Source organism: Halictus rubicundus, chromosome 8 (assembly GCF_050948215.1).
Source record: "Halictus rubicundus isolate RS-2024b chromosome 8, iyHalRubi1_principal, whole genome shotgun sequence".
Classification (NCBI taxonomy): Eukaryota; Metazoa; Arthropoda; class Insecta; order Hymenoptera; family Halictidae; genus Halictus; species Halictus rubicundus.
The window spans coordinates 16,856,269-16,878,291 of record NC_135156.1 but is presented as its reverse complement, the minus strand read 5'-3'; the positions used below and the strand labels follow the sequence as shown (position 1 = coordinate 16,878,291).

At 46.1% G+C, this 22,023-nt stretch overlaps 1 protein-coding gene across 2 annotated transcripts in view; it reads left to right on the top strand.

Moving 5' to 3' along the window:
* The window catches only part of Picot (putative inorganic phosphate cotransporter protein picot), a 34,825-nt gene that overhangs the window by 2,857 nt on the left and 9,945 nt on the right, over positions 1 to 22,023 (top strand). The window contains exon 1 of one of the 2 annotated variants that reach the window (XM_076792684.1): positions 12,704 to 13,366. The exons of the other annotated variant lie outside the window; for it this stretch is intronic. Coding sequence (XP_076648799.1) covers positions 13,258 to 13,366 — 109 coding nt within the window. The 5' untranslated portion in view covers positions 12,704 to 13,257. Of the gene's footprint in view, positions 1 to 12,703; positions 13,367 to 22,023 lie in introns of those variants that run through there. 2 annotated transcript variants of the gene reach the window in all.

Genomic DNA, 22,023 nt, shown 5'->3' with positions numbered 1-22,023 from the left:
TGATCGTTAAACGCTCGTCTTTGTGCGTCGCCATTCTTTTTTCTCGGTTTCGCCTCCATTTACGCCAATCTTCGCGCGAAGCACCGGGTCAACATACATTTTTCAGTTTCTCCTCTCCGCGATTTTTGTTTGAATCGATTACGCTAAAAAAGCATGCTAAAATATTCCTCGAAACTTCCTCTTTATATACTGTCTTCATAACTTCAGGAAAAACATGTACAAAATAAGTAGACTGCGGATATTGTGCATTTATGGTAATAATGTGGGCATGAAAATTGAAACATTCCGCAGATAAGAAAAGTTTAAAAATATCGTTTGCAACTCATTGAAATTATTAACCTGACTGAAATTAGTTGGCTGTCTCCGACGAGTATACTCGACGAAACAGCTAACTGGTTAATTTTTGCGACGCAATTTAGGCACACGTTTTTCAAAGACGCCGCAACTAGACTTACGGGACCCGTCAAAATGGCGGATTCTAATATTTTTAATTCACGAATATTGAGATCGCAAGGATGCATCCGTGAGGAATTATTTAACAAATTGATTTCTTTGGGTATGTATTATCAAAAGAATTTCTACAAATTTTGATAGATATAAAAATAAAATAGTATAAATACTATAGTATATACAAAGTAAAATGGTCATTTGTAGTGCTCCGTAAACCTAGTCTTAAAAATGAAAGGATAATTTTATTCACTTGGCCCTCGGCCGCACCGGTGGTCATTACATAAGTACATCTCTATTAAAAAGAAAAACGACCGTATAAACGAAATATATAACGTTTTATGTAATATCTCCAGACAGCTCCAGAAGCGAAACGCGAATATTTATTTTGCCGTTAAAGAAAAAAAAAGCGCGAACGATTGGATAACAGCTCTATCCACGTCCTGCATACCCAGACGTAAATTCCATCACACGGAAGAGTTAACCGACAAACCCGAAATACCCAGGCATTATTGTGCTACATGCACCTAGTGTCCAGATAATTGCATTGTATCAACTTACTCCGGTCTCCCCTACTCGCTCGAAAAATCGATGAAACCGACGTTCGCGTAATTTCCTTCCCGGCAGAGACTACGCCGGTTGCGTGTTTCTCGTTGCAACGCGTTATCGCGTCACAGGGAAAGCGAAACCGTCGCCCGCACCTGATAAACGCGCGGAATTCGCGCTGTTGCGTCGCCGTCTCCTGAGATCGACGCGCTTTCGATTCATTGTAATAGAAAAATTGTAAGAATCGAGTTTTGTCGCGATCGAGCCGCGAATAAACGAATTTTCGAGATGGTCTCGACGGGGATCCGCCATTTCGACGCTCGCGGAGATTTCTGTGTTTGCTGCTAATCCGAAGAAAACCGTGATCAGTGGTTTTTTAGCAAAAATCTTCATCTTATAATAATGGTATACCGTTGAAAATAATATATCTTCAATTTTTGTATCCGCTAGTGATTAGATTTTGCATATTTCTCCGCTATCCGGTGATAAGAAGATTGGAGTCTGAAGAGTTGGTTTACAGTGATTTCTCTATATATGTCGCCAAGGTCTGGACGATAAACGTCGCGGAATTATCCCCACTACCGCTGGGTATACTCCGTGAGGGGCCACGCCGAGTGTAAACATAGCACTGCTCATGTCTCCTGGAGAATTCACAGTAAATGGAAAGATTGTCGATTCCGACGCGTCGAAATGTTATAAAAAAAATATACTGTTCTATCGGGGAGAGTATGTGGAATCTTCCTGCGCTAAATTCTTCTGCGTAGCTTGCCCAGAAGAGGCGAGAAAAATTCTCAAAGTTGAAGAAACACTCGGACATTACGATCTTCTAAGCGGTCGAGTTGAAAAAGGAATTAGCTGGACTCGATTCACACGCTTTCAATATGTTAATATCGTTAATAAAAAAATGACTATTGAATGTACAGAATGTACCTCTACAACCGAGGTAAGGAAAATTGTCGAAATTTGTGTGGGCAAAGGAGAATCTGGTCGGTCAGCGTGATTCTCCGAGTGTTCGCGTTGTCGAAGAAATTAGTTGGACTCGATTTACAAGGCGAATTAGGAAGGTCGATAAACGGTGACAATGGGTGGTTCGAGCCGTTAATTGGTACGGCAAAGGAACGGTCTCCGGTCGCGCACTGGTTTCTACGCGATTCTCGATCATCGGGGCGAGGGAACACGGCTGGAAAACACCATTCGTCCCACCTGGCACGAAACAGTCACCGGAGGTGGTCACGGTGACCGCGGTCACGCTCGGAAAGTTTCGATTTCGTGGAACGAGTTTCGTACCGGTCGTGTTCTATCTTTCGGAGCGGAGCTATTTGCATACAGTGACTCCCACTAATAATCGGACGCTTTTCAAAAACGTATATTTTTGTTAATATTGGGCCGTACGACTTGGATTGTTTTTTAAGAAGTTGGCGCAATTGGTTGCCGCATGAAGTGAACAAAAATTTTTCTGATATATTCTGCTATATTCTGCAATATTCTACCGTATTCTAGTATTTTCTAGTATATTCTGATATATTCTGGTATATTCTGGTATATTCTGCTATATTCTGGTATATTCTGCTATATTCTGGAATATTCTACCATATTCTAGTATATTCTAGTATTTTCTAATATATTCTGGTATATTCTGCTATATTCTGGAATATTCTACCATATTCTAGTATATTCTGATATATTCTGGTATATTCTGAAATATTCTACCATATTCTAGTATATTCTGGAATATTCTACCATATTCTAGTATATTCTGGAATATTCTACCATATTCTAGTATATTCTGATATATTCTGGTATATTCTGAAATATTCTACCATATTCTAGTATATTCTGGAATATTCTACCATATTCTAGTATATTCTGGAATATTCTACCATATTCTAGTATATTCTGGAATATTCTGGTATATTCTAATATATTCTGGTATATACTGGTATATTTTGCTATATTCTGGAATATTCTACCACATTCTAGTATATTCTGCTATATTCTGGAATATTCTACCATATTCTAGTTTATTCTGGTATATTCTGCTACATTCTGGAATATTCTACCATATTCTAGTATATTCTGGCACGTTCTAAAATATACAAGTATATTCTGGTATATTCTGCTACATTCTGGAATATTCTACCATATTCTAGTATATTCTGATACATTCTAGAATATACAAGTATATTCTGATACATTCTAGAATATACAAGTATATTCTGATACATTCTAGAATATACAAGTATATTCTGCTATATTCTGGAATATTCCAGTATTTTCTAGTATATTCTGATATATTCTGGAATACTCTAATTTTTTCTAGTATATTCTGGTATATTATGAAATATTCTGAAATGTTCTGGTATATTCTGGAATATTAGTAGCGATCCAATGGTTCTAACTCCTCAAAAAAGAAAAGAAATTCAAGTAGTATAGTCCAATATTGACAAAGTTTAGATTTTTAAGAGCGTCCGAATATTAGAGTGACTGTACATCTGTTATCTCCCGCGAAATCCTTCGACACCGTGACCTCTGTCCGACCTCTTCTCACCAATAAAAGTTACTGCTAGAACCGTCACGGTTGGAAGCGTTTTGTTTTCTAGTTTGTCGTACGACGCGGCAGAATCTGCGAGCTTGTCTCTTCAGTAGTTCGTCCTATCGACCTCGAAAACGGCGACCATGCATAACAAACAAAAATAGTGTAAATTGCGAATGTTTATGCGAAGTAGGAACGTTTAGCATCCGTTAGGCATCCGCGAGGCGCCACAAATGGCACTCTTAAATTCGTTCGATGTTTCCGCTGCTTCACATTTCAGTGACTCATTTTCTAGGTTGTTCAGTTGTCCACTTATCAGGACCCGGCGGACGTGATGCACGGCGCTGTCAAAGTTGACAGGATCAACTTGCCGAGGCCCGCTTTATCAGTGGTTTTGAACCACGGAAAATTGCTTATCGTTGGTAATTTGACTGTCGATTGATTTCGAGGAAATCGAGTGTTAATTTTCAATTCGGCTCGCACCGCAGCCCTAGCGACGATGCCGTTCAACGCTTTGATCGTCGCGCCACCCGTGCGCTCATGATGCAATTACTTGCTCGGATTTCAGAATTAATTGTTGCGTCGATACGTCCGCTAATGACAGTTGGTCGGAATCTTCCTTCGGTTTTCATGGGATAATCGCTGATTCGATGGAAATTCTCACGTTGCAACGAATCACATACTTCGGCTTCTCGATCGACACGCACGTTAAAATTATTGTAATTTATTATTGGAATTTATTAAAAAATTTCCCAGAAGAGATACCTCTTCTACTAATGACAAGATAATACGTTGCTCGTACGAAGGCAATACAAATCCGATCAATCAAAATACGACTACAGGTATACATTCAGAAACAAAATGGAAGACGAGACGGTATTGTGTGTCGGAAGAATTACTTTTGCGTTGCGTACAACTTATGAATAGTACTAACAACAGAATTACCGGACGGTGTAAAATGGCTGTGCCCACTTTCGCTACTGTGTCGCAAGACGATCGCAAATAGAAAGTTACACGCTTGCCGGCGTAAAATGATTCATCCTACGATTACTGAACTTGTGAAGATGCTTCCAGGCTACCAGCTTCGAGAAAAAATTCTGCGAAATCTGGATTTCCAGTGATCGACGCCGGTCGCGAATTCGGCTGGTTTTCGGCGGCCGGTAGATCTCTCGATCGCGGGATCGATGGAGCGCGACGAGCGGAAACGGGCAGATCGGAAGCGGGGCGTTCGGTTTACGTAAAAGCAGACGCTCCGAAGCAGCGATGCGATAGATACCGGAGACGATCGTATCTCGGGCCGATCGGGACTCGAGTTATTATCCGATTTCCGTCGAGCGATCCCTCGGAAACATGGCGACGTGTCGCGTAGACTGGACAAGCGCGTGGAATGGGCCTTATTAAAATCGTTATCTTATCCGAGATTCTTCTCCCGTGCCACTTACGTAACCAGAGGCGTCGGACACGCGATGTACGTTGTCTCACCTTCCGAATTCGAATCGGTGTTTACACACTTTGGATATACTGTACAACCATTCATTACAATTGTTACCAATTACTAGACGACGGGTATTTATGCAAAATGCAATTTTTCTACCTGAATTAGAACAAACTAGAGTGACGTACAAGTTGATTGTCTTTCTTAACGCCTTCCGTAATTATCGAGTCAGGCTCGAGATGGAAAATTCGAAATGTCTATTAACCCTTTGCACTCGAGGCTATTTCAATTCTAAAACTAAATATTTTCATTCCATTCATACGAAACTGTTCCGATTTCCACATATAATATTTGAATGTCTAGTAATCTATTAAATACATATTTTGCGAAATTGCGTAATATTTTTTGTAATTTCTTTGAAATAATGCCACAACAATTTTCAGTGGCGCTTCGGAGTCAAAGGGTTAAATGCTTGTTTCATTAAGTTCCTTTAAACCAAAATAAATTTTATCTTCTTTCCAGATGGTTTCAAACGACAAAGATATTACGGGGGTGTATATGTTTAATAGGTTGAAAATAATATAACAGTATTCTTAAATTCTTCTAATGTTTTCACCGTTTTAGGTTATACATTTTTATGGTAAATGCATAAAATTCGCTGTCCGCTAATTATATTATTTAGATCATCCCGTAAGTAATTTCGGTTCTCATCTATTTTTCAACGAGAAAGTTAGTGTACCGACGTTTATTTTTAATCGTCGGGGTGTTCACCATAATTTTTTTAATGCCATTCTCGCAAGTGACATTGACTTCCGTGTTGGAAAATAGATTGAACAAGCAACATTATTTATGCGATGACTCAATAATTGTAGTATTTATATTTCTGCGCAATATTGTTGACGCGACGGGAAGAAACACAAGGTTCTGGTGGCTAATCTGATAATACGTTTAGTCGGTGCAAGCTCACACCATCGTGTACATTATCACGACATTGTCATCCGTTCTACGAACTACAATTTTCTTTAAATACACCGTCCTCCAGTTACATCTCAATTAGGTAGATGCGTCAATCTATAAAGCGATACCACGAACGGTTGAATGAAATTGTAGCTCCGAGTAATTCTGAACACGGCTGAAGGAAACTGTAGCCAAATAGCGCGGTAGAGGTGTTGAAAATATTTCCCGAGGCGCGAAGTATCGCGATACGCGGTCTTGTATCGCGAGAATGCAGGTGTCGGGAGCGAAGTTCCGTTCTGAAGATGGAAACAGTTAGCTTATGGTAGGGACTTTGGACCGGTCTCTCGAGCCGGCGCGGCGCTGCGATTCCTTTGTGTCTACCTTGAGTAGCCGATTTTTACGGAGCTGAATCAAAGCATACTGGATCACCACCTACATGGTGGAACAGATTAGTTGCATTCGCGCGAGCGCACCGCGGCGCGATAAGGGACAAACCGGATCGATCGGTGACGCGACGGTGGAACTCGTTCGACGCAAAAACGACGCGTCGCGTCGCGAGCATAGGTGCCCCATAAATATGCATGGGTAACCAGTTGCGAGCTGCTCGTTCGTTCGGTCCATTTCCGATAAGTGTGATGGACACGTCGCAGGATCGGTTTCCGGTCGGTCGGATCCTCGACGATCCTCTGAAGCGAACTGCCGACCTGGATTCGCCGATTGTAGTTCGCGATCGCACTTTTCCGCCTGCGGAAGCTATTCCTTATCGTGCAAGGGCGATAGTGCGCGCGACGCGGAAGCGACAAGTGTCTCGACTACGTGGGAAATGACGAAGTGCCATACGGAGCAGCGAAGCCACGCCTGCTTGGTCCGAATACGCCCATTCTGTACGAGGAATGTGCAAGACTCGCTGGATCGAGAAACCACATTCAGCCTATTTTCAACCACATTCAGCTTGTAGGATTCAAATTTTACAAGATCAAGAGTTTTCATAGAATTTGCTAGGAGCGACCAGACCACGCCTACTTGGATTAAGCCACGCCTAGCTTACACAGAAAGGGTGCAAGACTCTTGGAATCTAGAGAGCTTTTTGTTTCCGACGATATCCAGCCTGGAGAATCCATACTTGACAGGACTAACATTTTTCGTAGAATTGGCTAGGAGCGACGAGACCACGCCCACTTGAATTAAGCCACGCCTAGTCTACACAGAGAGGGTGCAGACTCTTGGAATCCAGAGAGCTTTCTGTTATCGACGACATCCAGCCTGGAGGATTCATACTTGACAAGATTTTTCGTAGAATTGGCTGGGAGCGACGAGACCACGCCCACTTGGATTAAGCCACGCCTAGTCTACACAGAGAGAGTACAAGACTTTTGAAATCGAGAGACCTTTCTATTTTCGACGACATCCAACGTGGAGGATTCAAATTTTACAAGATCAAGATTTTTCATAGAATTTGCTAGGAGCGGCAAGACCACGCCCACTTGGATTAAGCCACGCCTAGTCTACACAGAGAGAGTACAAGACTTTTGAATTCGAGAGACCTTTCTATTTTCGACGACACCCAGCTTGGAGGATTCAAATTTTACAAGATCAAGATTTTTCATTGAATTTGCTAGGAGCGGCAAGACCACGCCCACTTGGACTAAGCCACGCCTAGTCTACAAAGAGAGGAGGAGCATTTAGAATAATCGAGAATCCTACCTGTCTCCGACGACGTTTGGCTCCAAAGCTTGCAGTGCAACGTGTCGGGTAGGCTTGCAAGTAGCTTTGATCGAGAGTGAGACGTCGATCCTCGGCTTGGACGAGGCTGCACCGTTTTCCGTTGGTTTTTAGGGCCGCGCAAGGACGCGATCTCGACCTTAGAGGAATTCAATCCCGCGCGATTCCTCACACACTGCGCTTCTGAATAATGCATGGCGCGAGACTTGCTCGCCTCTTGTTGTCGGTAATCGTCGTGCTCGAATCGAATAGATAAAACGTGCGCAGCTAATAAGAACCGAGAAGGGAGACAACCGAGCGAACGAGCGAGCGAGCGATCTACCGACCATCCAGGCGGAAATAATTTATCGGCAAGGCAACGCGCGGGCCCGCCACGGAATTCCAATGGACCACGTAATCGCGACCAGAATCGTCGCGGTCTCCTTAGAATATAACAATAATAATTATGATGATAATCGCTCGGGTTTACGGAACGATCTCGGGCACGACATGTTTGGTAGCGTTGCCCAACCTTTGTTTCAATTCTTTGACTTTTTCCTGGGCGAGTTTCGCTGTTTCGAGCATTGTCAATTTGCAGTTTTACACCGTTTCTCTGGACTAAAGATGCCCCCTTTTTCAATAGTTCTGAATACAGCCGTTGTAATTGCTGACAATACAACTCAGCGGTAACTGTTTCTCCAGGTTTCAACAACACAAAGTGAATTATGCCACGACAGTCCCACCAAATGCACAGTAACACCTTTCTAAGCGATAAGCTAGGTTTAGGGGTTGATATTGCGGTTTGATTCGCAGAAAGCCATTGCTTGTGACGCTTTACGTTATCATAAAGAATCCATTTTTCATCTCCGGTAACGATCCTGCTGAGAAATGGATCTCTACGAAATCTGGATAGCAATCAAGTGCAAATTGATCGACGAATATTCTCGTTGGTCTCGGATCATTGATGCGGTACCCATAATCCTTGCCTATATGCCTTTCCCATTTCATGTAGGCGCCTTTGCATAGTTGACCATGTGGACCCAAGGCTTCTCGATAATTCTTGTATACTTAATTTTGGATCAGCTTCCACTCGAGATTTTAGGGTGTCCTTATCAAATTCAACTGGTCGTCCGAGGCCTGTCAGAGAGATCATAATCACCAGCAGCAAACCTTCTGAACCAACGTTGACCTTCAATACATCTCCATAAACATCGCAAATTTTCTTTGTTGTTACCGTTGCGTTAAATCCCGCATGAAAATGATTTATTTATTTGGTGAAAAAAAAGTAACTTGTAAGCATGGATTCCGGAATGCCGGAAGGCCTGATCCGCACGGTGACGTTAAAATCTCCAAGAAAGTAGAAAGTCCGTGGCGAACGCGTTACGAGTGTCCCCCGGAGCGTTTCAGCTTGGTGCCCCGATGCCCGAGACAGCGTGGCCCTTTCGCGGTGAACTTTCGATCCCGATCGAAGTCGCTCGATCGTCTCCTGCGACAGACATCGACGTCTCCCTCGTGAACCGTCTGCCTCGGTTCGCGTTCGAATCCACCCGAAGATCTGCTTTCCTCTCGTCATTCCTGCTAATTCGTGGTCGCCGACGCGGGCCTTGACTGCTACCTGAAACCGTTAACGTTATCTGTTATTTCTTCTCCGTGCATATATTTTTACTTGCGCTGGTCGTTTGTCGCTGCATACCTTGCGTTATGCAACGACTCCCGTCGCAATCGGCGTCGATAATGAAGTTCCCAGCCATCGCGTTTACTTATTATATACGGAAATAATTGCTCCAACGTGGGATCTCGCACGACGTTTGATTCATACAGATTCGAAACATTTTTCGTTCTTGTGAGTACCATGATCGCCGGTCGTCTTCTCGTGACCGCTCGGTAGGGACATCCGAGATGCTAATTAGACTTAATATTCCTGTTGTAATCATTAGGAGGGACTTCCCGAAATCGGACCGGGGCTTCTAGATTGGACTTGATGTTTCAATTAACGTGGATTAATACCACTGCAAATACCTTTTTTCTTTTTTTTTTTTTTTTGTTACCAAGATATGTTCAATCTGGAAGTCAATTCGAGTGTCTCCCGAATGTGCCACGAGGCGAGATCGACCGAAGCGAACGAACGTCAGCGACGTAGATCGATGACATCGTTCGACGGGGAACGGTAACGCGAGAGCTACGTGATCCCATGGTGCCACACAGTCCTCCGAGAAGAGGAGAGAAAGAGACACGCGTGGAAGAGCGCGACTCGGCTCTGAATGCTTCGTTTGTATTCGAACAACGTAGGAGTCGGGTTTCGAAAACGCGAACGGTGAATAATGGCGCGCTCCGAGTAGAATGTCTTGGACGCCGCGGCGCGTCGTCGCCGCGGACGCCGTTGTCGCGGCATAGCATCGCGAAAACCGTGTACACCTTGACACGAATCGCGAGGAAAGTTCGAGGCGATGTCGGTCGCGCGGCCGCGCCGCGACCGCGCTCTCGTTGCGAGCAATTTCGCGCGGGACGACCGGCTCGGTTTAAATTTCGAGTTCCGGAGGCGTTTCCGGCTGCATCGCGTGCAGGTCGTTTCGGTTCTCGCCCACGACGGACGTTATTTTCCACTTTGCCAAGTGAATAATGCGTTTAGGGGCCCAACCGTTTCCTGTTGTCGCTCGCGATGCCCTGAGACTAGATCGACCAAGAACAACGAGGTCGTGCTGGCCGGGAACGTCGCCGCGACGAGTCGCGCGTGAAACGCGATCCATTTCGGTTGAAATTGATCGTCTGTGTCCGGCAACCGTGCCGAGAATGTCGCCGGTCGATCGTCTCGATGCAAGATTTATCGAGCGTCCATCGTCGCGAGCTTCACTTTACCGATGGTTGCGCAATCAGATACCTTCCTTATCGATCGAAGACTCCGTGCAGCCTACATTACCGACAACGCTGTCGGAGAGCGAACAGGAACTTTCTTTATCGACCGACAACGAGATACCGACGAATTTACCTGTTGGGAAATCGCGTTCCGAGATTAGAAAAGAATGTCTTTCCCGTGATAACTATCTTTGCGATGTCACGTTCATCTCATTGTTGTCTTTTCGCAACTGTTGTCACGATGTAGCGGCAATGGCCGAACGACTCTCAGTTATAATTCCAGAGCACGCTCTTGATGCTAGCAGGATCGAGAAAATTCGAAGTTGCGTTGTAAACGCGTTCATGTTAACACCTCGATGAAGCTCGCGCAGGTGCTCGTTTCGACTATGCGCCTTCATCTAAAGACATTACATAAACGCGAGATTACATTTAGCCGGGTTATTACGCATAAATTGGCGGACAATTGTTTGTTCTAAGCAAATTATTGCTGTCATCGTCGCCGGAATATCGCTGAGTCAAGGAGCGTAGCGGTAATTTCACGATCCGCCGACGAGATCGCGACGATTCGCCGAGTTAAGATGAATCTGCTCGCGAGCGTTGCGTTTCCGCAGCGTCATCGCGTTCGATCTGTCCGCGAGCGGATCTCCGCACGGTCGAGGATCGAGCAGGAAAACGGGAAAGAGAGGAGAAAAGCCGGAGAGACGTGATCGTTGCGCTAGAGACGAGATGTGACGGTTTTTTGGCACGAGAATCTCGCGAGCTATTATTGGCGCGACGCGGCATCTTTATTTTAAACCGCGATTTGGCGACGCGCGGTTAATACGAACGTTAACGCGTGTCCGCGGGCCTCTTCCGCCCGCGCTAACGATATTCCCGAGCCGATCGATCGATCTCGAGAATTTCGGAACGATTTCGGGCGTTGCTCCGTTTCTCCGTCAATTACGTCGCGTCGCGTCAATGCGTCCTTGTCGGCGTTAATTGCGAAACGCGAGCGCGACTCTGGTTAAACAAACGTTATGCGCGTATCACGAGGATGACTCATCGCTCGACGCTGCTCGACGCGATCGAGCCGAGCAAATCTCGCGGGGCGATAACGCGCGACGAAAGATTCCGCGAAGTCGCAGAACACGTCGCCCTAACGCCGCGTTACATATTCGAGGAGTCTTGGATCCTTGGCGCTGATCGTGACGTTAGGCCGCGCCGCGATTACGCGATTTCCGCGCCACGATAATTGGCGTCGACGATCTGATAACGCCAGGGAGATTAGCCCCGGTAACCCGATCCCGCGATAACAAGCGGTCCCGCGATCCTGCGAGATTTCGGAGCCGTGGTATCGCAAGCAAACCGCTTGTTACGCAATTTCCCGATTAATAGATCGCCTCGGCCTGTCTAAATGCGAGACGGAGACGAATCTCTAGCGTCTCCCGTCCCTAGCGTCCCGCCTGCAAGCTCACTTTCTAGGAATCATTCTTGCAACTTTTCCTGATCAGTCATTCCGCGATTACATTTTCCGGACGAACTTGCACCCTGCGACGGTGAACATTCGATGACTAGACGTATCTTCGGGTTTCAACGTTACGACGCCTCCATTTTATTTTCCCGAAATGGACTCGGACATTGGACGACGCTTTATAATTTGATTATTCCATTTTCGGGTCGGAGAGGAGATCTCCGAAATGTTTATCTCCCGACACGACGTGTTTCAAAGCTCGCAGGCAAACAGGAAGAGACCGAGAAATCAAAGTTGTGTGATCATGATAAAACTGTCAGGCCCGCGTCGCCCGCCTCCCAAGATGCGCTAGGTAAACTGCGAACGATAAAAAAGTGATTTAGTGACGAGAAGACCAACAAAAATCTGCTTAGTTCACGCAGAAGGCTGTGAGGAACGCCTTCGGGAATACGTCGAAGGGTGCAGAGTTGAAAGAAAAAGGAATTTTACATAACTGTTGAACAACCATTCAGTTATTTCGATTTACGACGGGTAAAACGATTCGAACGGTTGCCGCGCACGGCGGCCAGTTTGGCGCGCTGTGCCGCGATTGGTGGGATCGGGTCGGGAACGATAGATGGCGCGGGCGCGGCCAACCGTGGGCCGATGCGGCGTCTGCGCGCGCCGATTACCCGTCGATTGGCCGGCCATTGGTTGGCGGGGCTCGCGCCTCGGCTGCCCTCGCGCCCCGCCGCCGTCGCTTCGGCTCGTCCGAAACTCGGGGCGCCGAACGCCGGCCGAACACGGCCGAAGGAGCGAGAGAGAAGGAGGAGGCAGGTGCGTGCTCGCTTCCGAGCACACACGAGATCGCTGTTAATCATCGTTATCGGTGTACACGAAACCGTCAACCGATTCGCCGCTTAGAAGCCGATTCCGTTCGCGCAGTGTGACCGTTCGATGCTGACCTAGCACGTTCTCGCGTTTCCCGGGAGTGTCGTCGTCTCGTGTCGCGTCGTGTCTCTCGAGCTCTATCTGTCTCTCTTTCTATCACTCCCGAGCGACTTCTCGCGCACCGTCCTTCTCTGTCGCGCTCGCTCGCTCGCTCTCCCGTCGGCCTGTCGTCGGCCAGCGAAACAATTCCGTGAATAATCGCGAGTACACGGACGGAAACGAGAACCGTCGACGTTCGCCGTCCCGCGAGGTTTCTTCGTGTCTTCTGTCGCGTTCGAGCGAGAGTCGCGTGTCCCCGAATTTCGTCTTGTTCGAGCCGCGAGGATATCTACTTCATCGCCTGTGGCCGTGGCTAGAGAGCGCACAGAACGAGAGAGAAAGAGCCAGCGAATCGGCAAAGGCGGGATGAACGGCAACGGCCGAGCCAACGGCGAGAACCGAGGACGGAATGGCCACGTGCTTGTATGGGAGCAACCCGGCCTCGAGGAAGAGGACAACACGCCGAGGAAACGAAGTATGTTTCTCGATCGCTTCTACCTAGGATCGTTGCCACGCGAAACCGCTACCGTGCTCGTAGACTACAGTAGTTTTACTCGATGATACTTTGCTCGCCGAGTCTCCTGGAAACATTCGACGTGTGCGCACGCGGCCGTGTGTGCGTGTCCGCTTGCCTGCGTGCGTGTACGTCGGTAAATGCGTCGCCGACCACGTGCTCTCGTTCTCGCTCTCTCGGCTGGCCGCGTCTCCGTCGCTCGACACGGCTCCGTGCTCGTTCGAATTGTTCGGAAACTATTTCCAAGTCGAAATTCGCCGTTCGGTGACACAGGCTCGAGTCGTTTGACGTCCGAACGAACAGCTTCGATCCACTTCGGAAATCGGATAACAATTCGAACGAGATTCGATCCGCTGAAAATTTGGAACGGTTTCAACGGATCGAAATGTGTTGTTCGATCCATCCGAAAGTCGGTGCGTCTCGGAGAGTTTAGCACTCGTTTCGGATACATATTGCGAACACTGTTCTTATCAGGATTTATCGCCTCGAGATATTCGCGCCGCGATCTTTATTAATCCTTTTCGAGTAACTCGACGATGTACAATACCGAACCCTTATCGAACTAATCTCCTTTCGACGCTTACAAGCGAGTACACTCGGCTTTGATTTTTCCGGTGTAAAAGATTCGAGGAAAGCTCGAGCGTGTGTGTACTCCGAGTCGGTAAGTATGAAACGACCGGCCGCCGGTTGTCAATAAGAATCATAAACGCATAGATCGGCGAATTCGAGACGCAATTAGAACCTCGGGATTTATTTACATTCCCGCTCCCGACTTCTAACTTGTTCTTTCTTTACCGATTTAATCGTCTGTGCATCAATCGCGAGAGAAAGGAGTTCCATCAATATTGATTGCGGGTCTTAATAATTTTAATAGGCTGCAAACAACTCAACTTTGTTACCAACTTTGCCATAAATGCATAAAATCCGCGGTAATTACTCGAGAATTCTAATAGGAACGGTGTTAGTACCAATACTCGATTCGAAATAATTATTTACCTAGATAGGGTGGGGGACCCAATTACTATGGGGGTACCAATTACTGTATTAATTATTATCTCTTTTTCAATATTGATTGTGCTTTAAAAGTAAGTATAATTAATATAGGCAATTGGTACTACTCCCACAGTAATTGGATCCCTTAGACTAGGTAGTGTATGACGGTACGAATGAGATGGTCGGTTGGAGTAAATTCGGATGATTCGACGTAATTTGTTTACGCGATATTATAGAGCAGAGGGTTAAAGCGTCGAGCTTGAAGATTCCTCCAGGCATTTGGCGGCGGTGGGTTCGTTTTTTCAATTTGTGGTTGTCGCTAGCGTCAGTTGCATTTCGCAGGCGTGAGCTGTGACGAGTTCGCGTTAGCCGGCGTACACGCAAAAATAATCGCGCGTGGGTGTACCCGCGTCAAGTAGTTCTAACATTTTCCTCGTCCACTTTCACGTTCTCGCTCTCCTCTCTTTTCTTCTGTTGCCTGTTGCCGAACTGTTTTCCCGCGCGTTCTCTCTCTCTCTCTCTCTCTCTCTCTCTTCACTGTGCATCTTACGCGTCCATGTATACAATCTTTTTAATTAATTATTTATGGAACAAAGTTCGTTTGTAATCTACAACGACGCTCGGCATCCATTTAACATGCCCGGCCAGAAAATACCAAAATAATGAACAAGAGTTAATTTACATTAATTAACATCCAATTCGACTCCATCGATCTTGTAATTGTGCCGGTTAATTAAATGACGGCTCCGGGCCAACGAAACTCGACGAACTCTAACTACGCATCATTGTTCAAATGTTAGTTGATTAATTTGAATGGGTTTCGTGCTTGCTATCTTTCAACGATAAATTATTAATAGCGCCAAAAAATTCAATCGCTATTCAGCGAACTGACCTAGCGCGAAAGCAATGATCTTCCGATTGACTTGTGTGCTCGAGGAAATTTCGCGGTTGCAGAATTTTGCGAAATGCAACGGAGCGTGCGAAAAGTTCGACAAAGCCTGGCCGCGGATTCCCGGAACGTTACGCCACGCTTTGCGAGTTTGAGTACCGCGCATGAAGCTAATTCGACTTCGTTTATGCAAAACGGATTGTCACGCGTCGCCGGCGAGCGTGGCAATTGAAAAGCTCTCCGATAGGTAACGACTCGTGTAAACAAATGTCACGGGTTTCAGGATGATCACATCTGGAACCTCGAAGAGGTGGCTGAACATCCGATGTCGAAATCGTAGCAGTATATTTGAAACCGGAAGCTGGCGAACGTGACTAGAGTGCTGGAAAAGATTCGATGGTTGCACAATTGTGTTGTCGTCTTGGAGTCAATTAGATTGTTTACGAACAATGAATCTTCGAATGTCCGACTTTCCAGAGCTGTTTCGCGAAAGTCAACATAGAAATTATATCAGTTTTTTCCCATATATTTGTCTTGCAATTTCGAAACTTGCGTTTATGCGTGTAATCGTGTAGAGGTTCTTTTTTTAGAATGACGAACCTTTAGGCAGGGAAATGGAAAAGCCTCCATTACCGACGAATGCGTCGGGACCTTCTTTATCGACAGGTCCTTTATCGGCGCGCCCTTTACCGACAGAGCGTGTTACCGACCTAAATTCAAATTACTTTCCACGAATAGAAAATTCGGAAAATTCTAACACTTCCTGTGCAGATAACTCGAGTCGTTCGCAACATGATCCAGCATTTTCTCCTTGCTATAGTTTCCGGGTGGGGGGTGAAACGACTCTTCGGAAAGTTCCAAATTTTTGTTTTCCCCAGTTCCGTCTTGAAACATTCAAAATTTATCGGAGGATCCGAGCCAGATAACGGGCACCTGCGATTCCGTCGGAGATAAAACTTAATAATAGTAATCGATGACTCGTTCGTATCGCAAGAACAGCCCACACGTACGTGCATTCCCCGGTGCGTTATCTGCCGGTGAAATTTTTGCAATGTTCACGATGAATAAGATATTGCATCATGATTTACTATTAATTAGCGTGATGTATCTTATCATCGGACGACGTTAAGTAACCTTCGTTATCGGTCGCTTTGCATAAATTTGCAAACCGGAGAAACTGAATTTTAACGGTCGGTGGTGGGGTTATCTGGTGGAGCTTCTTTTTTGCTAAACTATTCTTATGCGCGGTAGTCTAAATGGAAACGGCGATAGCGTATTTGTCGCAAAACTATCAAAGAGTTTTTACATCGGCCGGGACAATTGTCCTAACTTTCTCGAAGACCAGCGATATGAGGTTTTTAGCAAAGGCCGCGCGTTATCGCGGACGAGGAACGCGAAATCGACAATCTGTTCCGCAAGTTATCGCTACGCTGCTCCGGGATTACCGTACATAATTACACGTTTCGAGCAAGAACGTGCGTGTCCACTGGCATTGTCCGCGGGACCATCGATTTTTTCCCGCGTTCCTGGCGCGCGCGCGCGCGCACGTTTAACCCATTCAAGGATATTGTTACACTCGCGAATATTCTTCCTCATTCTGTGCTCTCGTCCGTCTCCGCTCGATCGCAACCGAAAAAACGATTTCGTCTATTGCTAAAGAATTCGACCTTGAGCAGGCCAAAGACGAGATAGCACACTCGTCCATCGTTTGCATGCGATTCGTCAACCGAGCCTGTGGGCGAACGATTACTCCGCAATGATTGCCTCACAAATCACCGCTGAAGTTTCCTAGATATTCCATTCGCGATCGAAGAGCACAATACGGTAATTAAGCCTCGGTATTTACGAAAGAGAAGACTCCGTAGATTCGCGGTAAGGTAGGGTGACCACGTTACCGACGATAATAGGCGAAAAATGGTTTATGACGGCTGTGAACGGAAATTGTACAGCAGTGATCGAACTGCTGACTCAGCAAGAGTCACGTGACCACCCTTGGCCCTTAATACCTTCGTTAACCCTCCGTCCGCAACCTGGGTCGATTATGTCCTCAGCGAAATTTCACCCGTTTAAACAGTTGACCTTCCGACGATTATATATTAACCCTTTGCGCTCGAAGCTATTTTAAAATGAAACATTTCTTCCGACCCAGAATATCTTTTTTCATGTTATACATACGAGAATGGCGCAATTTATTCGTACAATACCGAAGTGTTTTAACAAAAAAAAAAAAAATAGCAATTTTTAGTGGCGCCTCAGTTGCGGAATTTTCTAGATCTTCGGGAAACTTGAAACAATAAAATTAGTCGCAAACGACCCGGTGCGCAGACGGGGTCGAGAAAAATAAAGCAAACTAACATTTGGTCTCCGATTAAATACAGCAGTAAAAGTATGCAAGAACGAAGAGTCGCTCAGTTCATTTCATTCAGAGCCATCGATTCTTCAACCACGTTTTCGTGCGCAGCGTAATCACACCTGATCGTTAAAGTATCCGGCATTGTTGACGGAGATCCCAAAGAATCAACAGGCTTAAATCGAACGAGTCTTCGCGTGTATATATTTACTCGTTCCGCAAGTTCTTTCGTAATGCGCACGTTCAACATTGTCGGCAACATTTGCCTCATTTAACCACGCCGCGTCATCGCAATGTGTGCGCTAGACAAGAACTGAACGAGCTTTCGGGACAATCCGATCAAACACACGATTGTCGGTGCGAAGTGAAAAATTGATCCAACCGGAAGCTTTTCGCATGCGAGACGATTAGACTGCGGATTTCAGGCACTTGTGAAAACAATGAGTAGCTCAATTTATCGGAAAGATTGAAACCGTTGGATCACATTAATATATTACTTTCGAGCCAGAGCAATCTGTGGGAAATATGATAACAGGTTACAGGATAACTGGAAATTTGTTTGAAGCCGATAGTGGCAAGAAATATTACTTTTCATCTAGTCAAAATTATTCGAAAAAATTAACATTCTTAAGGGGTCTTCGTAGATTCGCGATAAGGTAGGGTGACTACATTACCGACAAAATATGGTTTCACGTGCCTCAAGTTTTCGCCCTTATATAAGAATATTTTGTCGCTGGCAAAGGGCTCATTCGAAAGAGGAAGGTTCAATCTAGTGCGCGCTGGTCAGGAGCTGTCGAGATTATGCAGATATTTGGTAACATAAGCGTTCGAAGTAGGCGAAAAATTCGAATCCGAGCATTTTTCTGCCATTGGATGAGTTTTCTGGATGAAATCGAGAGCAGCGCGCGCTAGAAAATATCTCCAGCTACAAACTATATTTTGTCTTGATTCCCTGCGAAACAAAGCCGAAAACTTGAAGCACGTTCCAGAATTCATAATATCGCTAATACAGAGGAAAAAATGTGACAAGTTTAGTCACAGACTTAAGACCCGTCGGATCAAGACCCAGTCGGATCTTAAGTCTGTGAACGGAAATAATTATTTAAAAAGCCACGTGACCATCCCAAGTGAGTCTGAAATTTTGATTTTCCCTAAAGATCCACAGTCTGTGGAAGGGATGCTCTCTCGGAATCGGCAGTCATCGGCTCGAGATTTCGGGCGGGCGATAAGCCACCGTGTCGATACGTAATCGCGCGACCGTTCGGTTTCCTCGAGTCGAATTCCGACCGTGGCGTGGCACGAGCCAAAGGTCGCTCGGCTGTCGGTCGTCGGACGAAACCGAGTCGATCGTTCGATCGCGGGGAAACCGATTCGGTCTGAAAGAGAGCCGATCGCTCCTCTCTCCTCTCGGAGGACCGAGGATTGCGCGAACGGGACACACACGCGGATTCCGCGGAGCGCGTGCCACGGCTTTGGGCGGCTTTATTAGCTATTTCCACCGACTCGGCGCGCGAGCACGTGCTCGTCGGCTGCTAGTCAGCTGCTCGGCGGCGACACCCGACTAGAGATGGGCTCAAGTACTTCGCAAGCAGCTTCGAACGATCGTCGATTGCGCTCGAACCCTTCGCGTCACGGTCCACGAGCGTTCCTTGCCCTGGGCAGCCTCCTAGATTGCCCCCGAGGGTCACGGAGCAATTATCTCGGAAAAGGAAACGGAAAGCATCCGACGGGACAACATCCACCCGCTCATTCTGTTGAGACTGCTTCGCGTGGGCGTGGTTTCCTTTATCCCTGTTTAAATATCATTAACCCGATCCCTCCGTGGAGATCCCAAGTGGGCGTGGCTTCTTTACACTCAATCTGAATCAACCTTGAACAACGCTCCTCAGGGTAATGTGTAGCCATGAGCATAGAGTTTTCAGAGCAAACAAGACTATCCATCTCGCTTTATTTCCATGTAGAGTGCTTTAAGTGGGCGTGGCCTCTTCGCGCCCAATTTGAATGGAGTTGAAACAGTGACCCTAAGAGCAATCTGTATTCGTATCTACTCGGAGCAACCTTTTAGAACACATGGCGACATAGAAAGATATAGAAGATCATCAATTTGGTTCTTTCTCTGTAAAACGGCTTCGGTGGGCGTGGCTTCTTTACACTCAATCTCAATCAACCTTGAAGAACGCTCCTCAGGGTAATGTGTAGCCATGAGCATAGAGTTTTCAGAGCAAACGAGACTATCCATCTCGCTTTATTTCCATGTTGAGTCGTTTAAGTGGGCGTGGCCTCTTCGCGCCCAATTTGAATGGAGTTGAAACAGTGGCCCTAAGAGCAATCTGTATTCGTATCTACTCGGAGCAACCTTTTAGAACACATGGCGACATAGAAAGATATAGAAGATCATCAATTTGGTTCTTTCTGTGTAAAACGGCTTCGGTGGGCGTGGCTTCCTTTGCCGTTGTTCAGCCTAGATTCTGCTATACCAAAAATTTAGCTGTAGAGATCGTTACTCCTAAGCGTAACTGCTCTCTTTGTGTAGAATAGGCGTGACTCATCTCGCGAATAGGTGTGGCTTCGTTACTGGGCGTGGCTGAGAATGTGCAACTGCTTGCCAAGCGCAAACGATAGATCTAATTTCTTTTCTGCGAGCACTTCGAGGTACAGAAATTCCGTGTCCAAGTAAACTCGAATTCCGATCGATAATGGTAGGAGTATAATTATCGAGATCCGAAATTGATTCGAGAGCACGCACGGAACTCGATGCCATCTCTACATAGTGATTGTCGGCGTCGACGACGTCGGGACGCCTGACGCACGACTCGTCGCGCTGCCAACGAGCCTTCTCGTCCTCGGACATCGCTTCTTTGCGAGCGCTACGAACAAACCTCGAACTTGACACGTGCAACTCGATCGGATCTGTCGATTGCATCGCGATGTTGCACCGGCGGCCGCGCGCTCGCAACGGCTCGAATCTCGCGGTTTCCCGATCGAGTCAGCGTATTGTTGTTTTCGAGCGTTCGTTGACGCAATTTTTCCTCGAACTTGCGTGCCCCATACGCTCATATTTTTCTAATATTTTCGCTATTTCCCGTTTCGCATTTTTGTCAGAAATACATAAAATCCGCATTCAAGTGTCTCGAGGAAGAGAAATAGTCTCTGACGAATTATGCTTCGAGTCTCCATATGTGTATCTGGGAAAACAACTGTAGTGACATTAGTGCTATCAATTGACAAACCAATACGATTTACTATAGATGGATTCGCTATAAATGGAACGCAAACATACGTGCACTCCGCACGTTCGGGCTACTGTAAACTTTCTCGTTTTGGCAAGCAGTCGTGCAAGCATGGAACTATTAACCTTCGCGTGGTCTTCAAGGTTCGACCAATTTCTGGACGCTGCAAATTGTGCGATCTTCTCTCGAATTACATCGTAGATCGACGACGATCGCGATCACGTCAGGCGACACGCGGCCGATTCGAACGATCCCTCGAGCATCTGTTCCCGGGGGTGGAACGACTCGAAGCTTGTAAAACAAATGCAAATTACGTCTGACCCTCGGCCTCGATAAGACGCAGCAAACCAGTTCGAACTGCACGATACACCAAGTGATGTAACTGCGAAAGAATAGATAAAGGTAGCAATGTTTATAGCCGCGAACTATCGTGCGAGATAACGCGAACAACGATAGCGCATCTTGCACTCGCTCGTGTGTGTCGCTCGAAGCGTTCAATTTGCGCGTTCGAGCTGAAAATTCGATCCCGTTGGATCCAGGAGATCGCCGAGGTCGACGATCGTCGACTGGTGGTGTCGGAGGAAGATCGACAGACCGAGTATCGATCTCCGAGGCGAGGAAGCGTTTAACACTAGATTCGGGCCGAATCAATTTGATTCGTTTACGACTTTATTGCTATATATTAGGGGGACCCATAAGTGATCAATTATTTTGAAATCTAAAACAAACTTTGTAGCAAATTCAAGTTTTCATTTCTTAATTTATTATATAATCTCCATCACTATCAAGGACAGTTTGCCATCTTTCCTGCAAATTTTCAATGCCCCTCTTATAGAAATCCAGGGTTCGTCAAGCAAAATATGACTGAAGGTGCCTCCTTGCATCTTCCACAGAATGTTTTATTTCTTAAATAATGCTCCAGAGATCTGAAAAGATCGGAGGGAGCAATATCCGGTGAGTACGGGGGTGCGGTCAAACTTCCCATTGCAATTCTTTGATTTTTTCCTGAGTGAGTTTCGCTGTACGGGGCCGGGCATTGTCAATTTGCAGTATTACACCTTTTCTGTGGACTAAAGATGCTCTTTTTTTCAATAGTTCTGAATACAGCCGTTATAATTGCTGACAATACAACTCAGCGGTAACTGTTTCTCCAGGT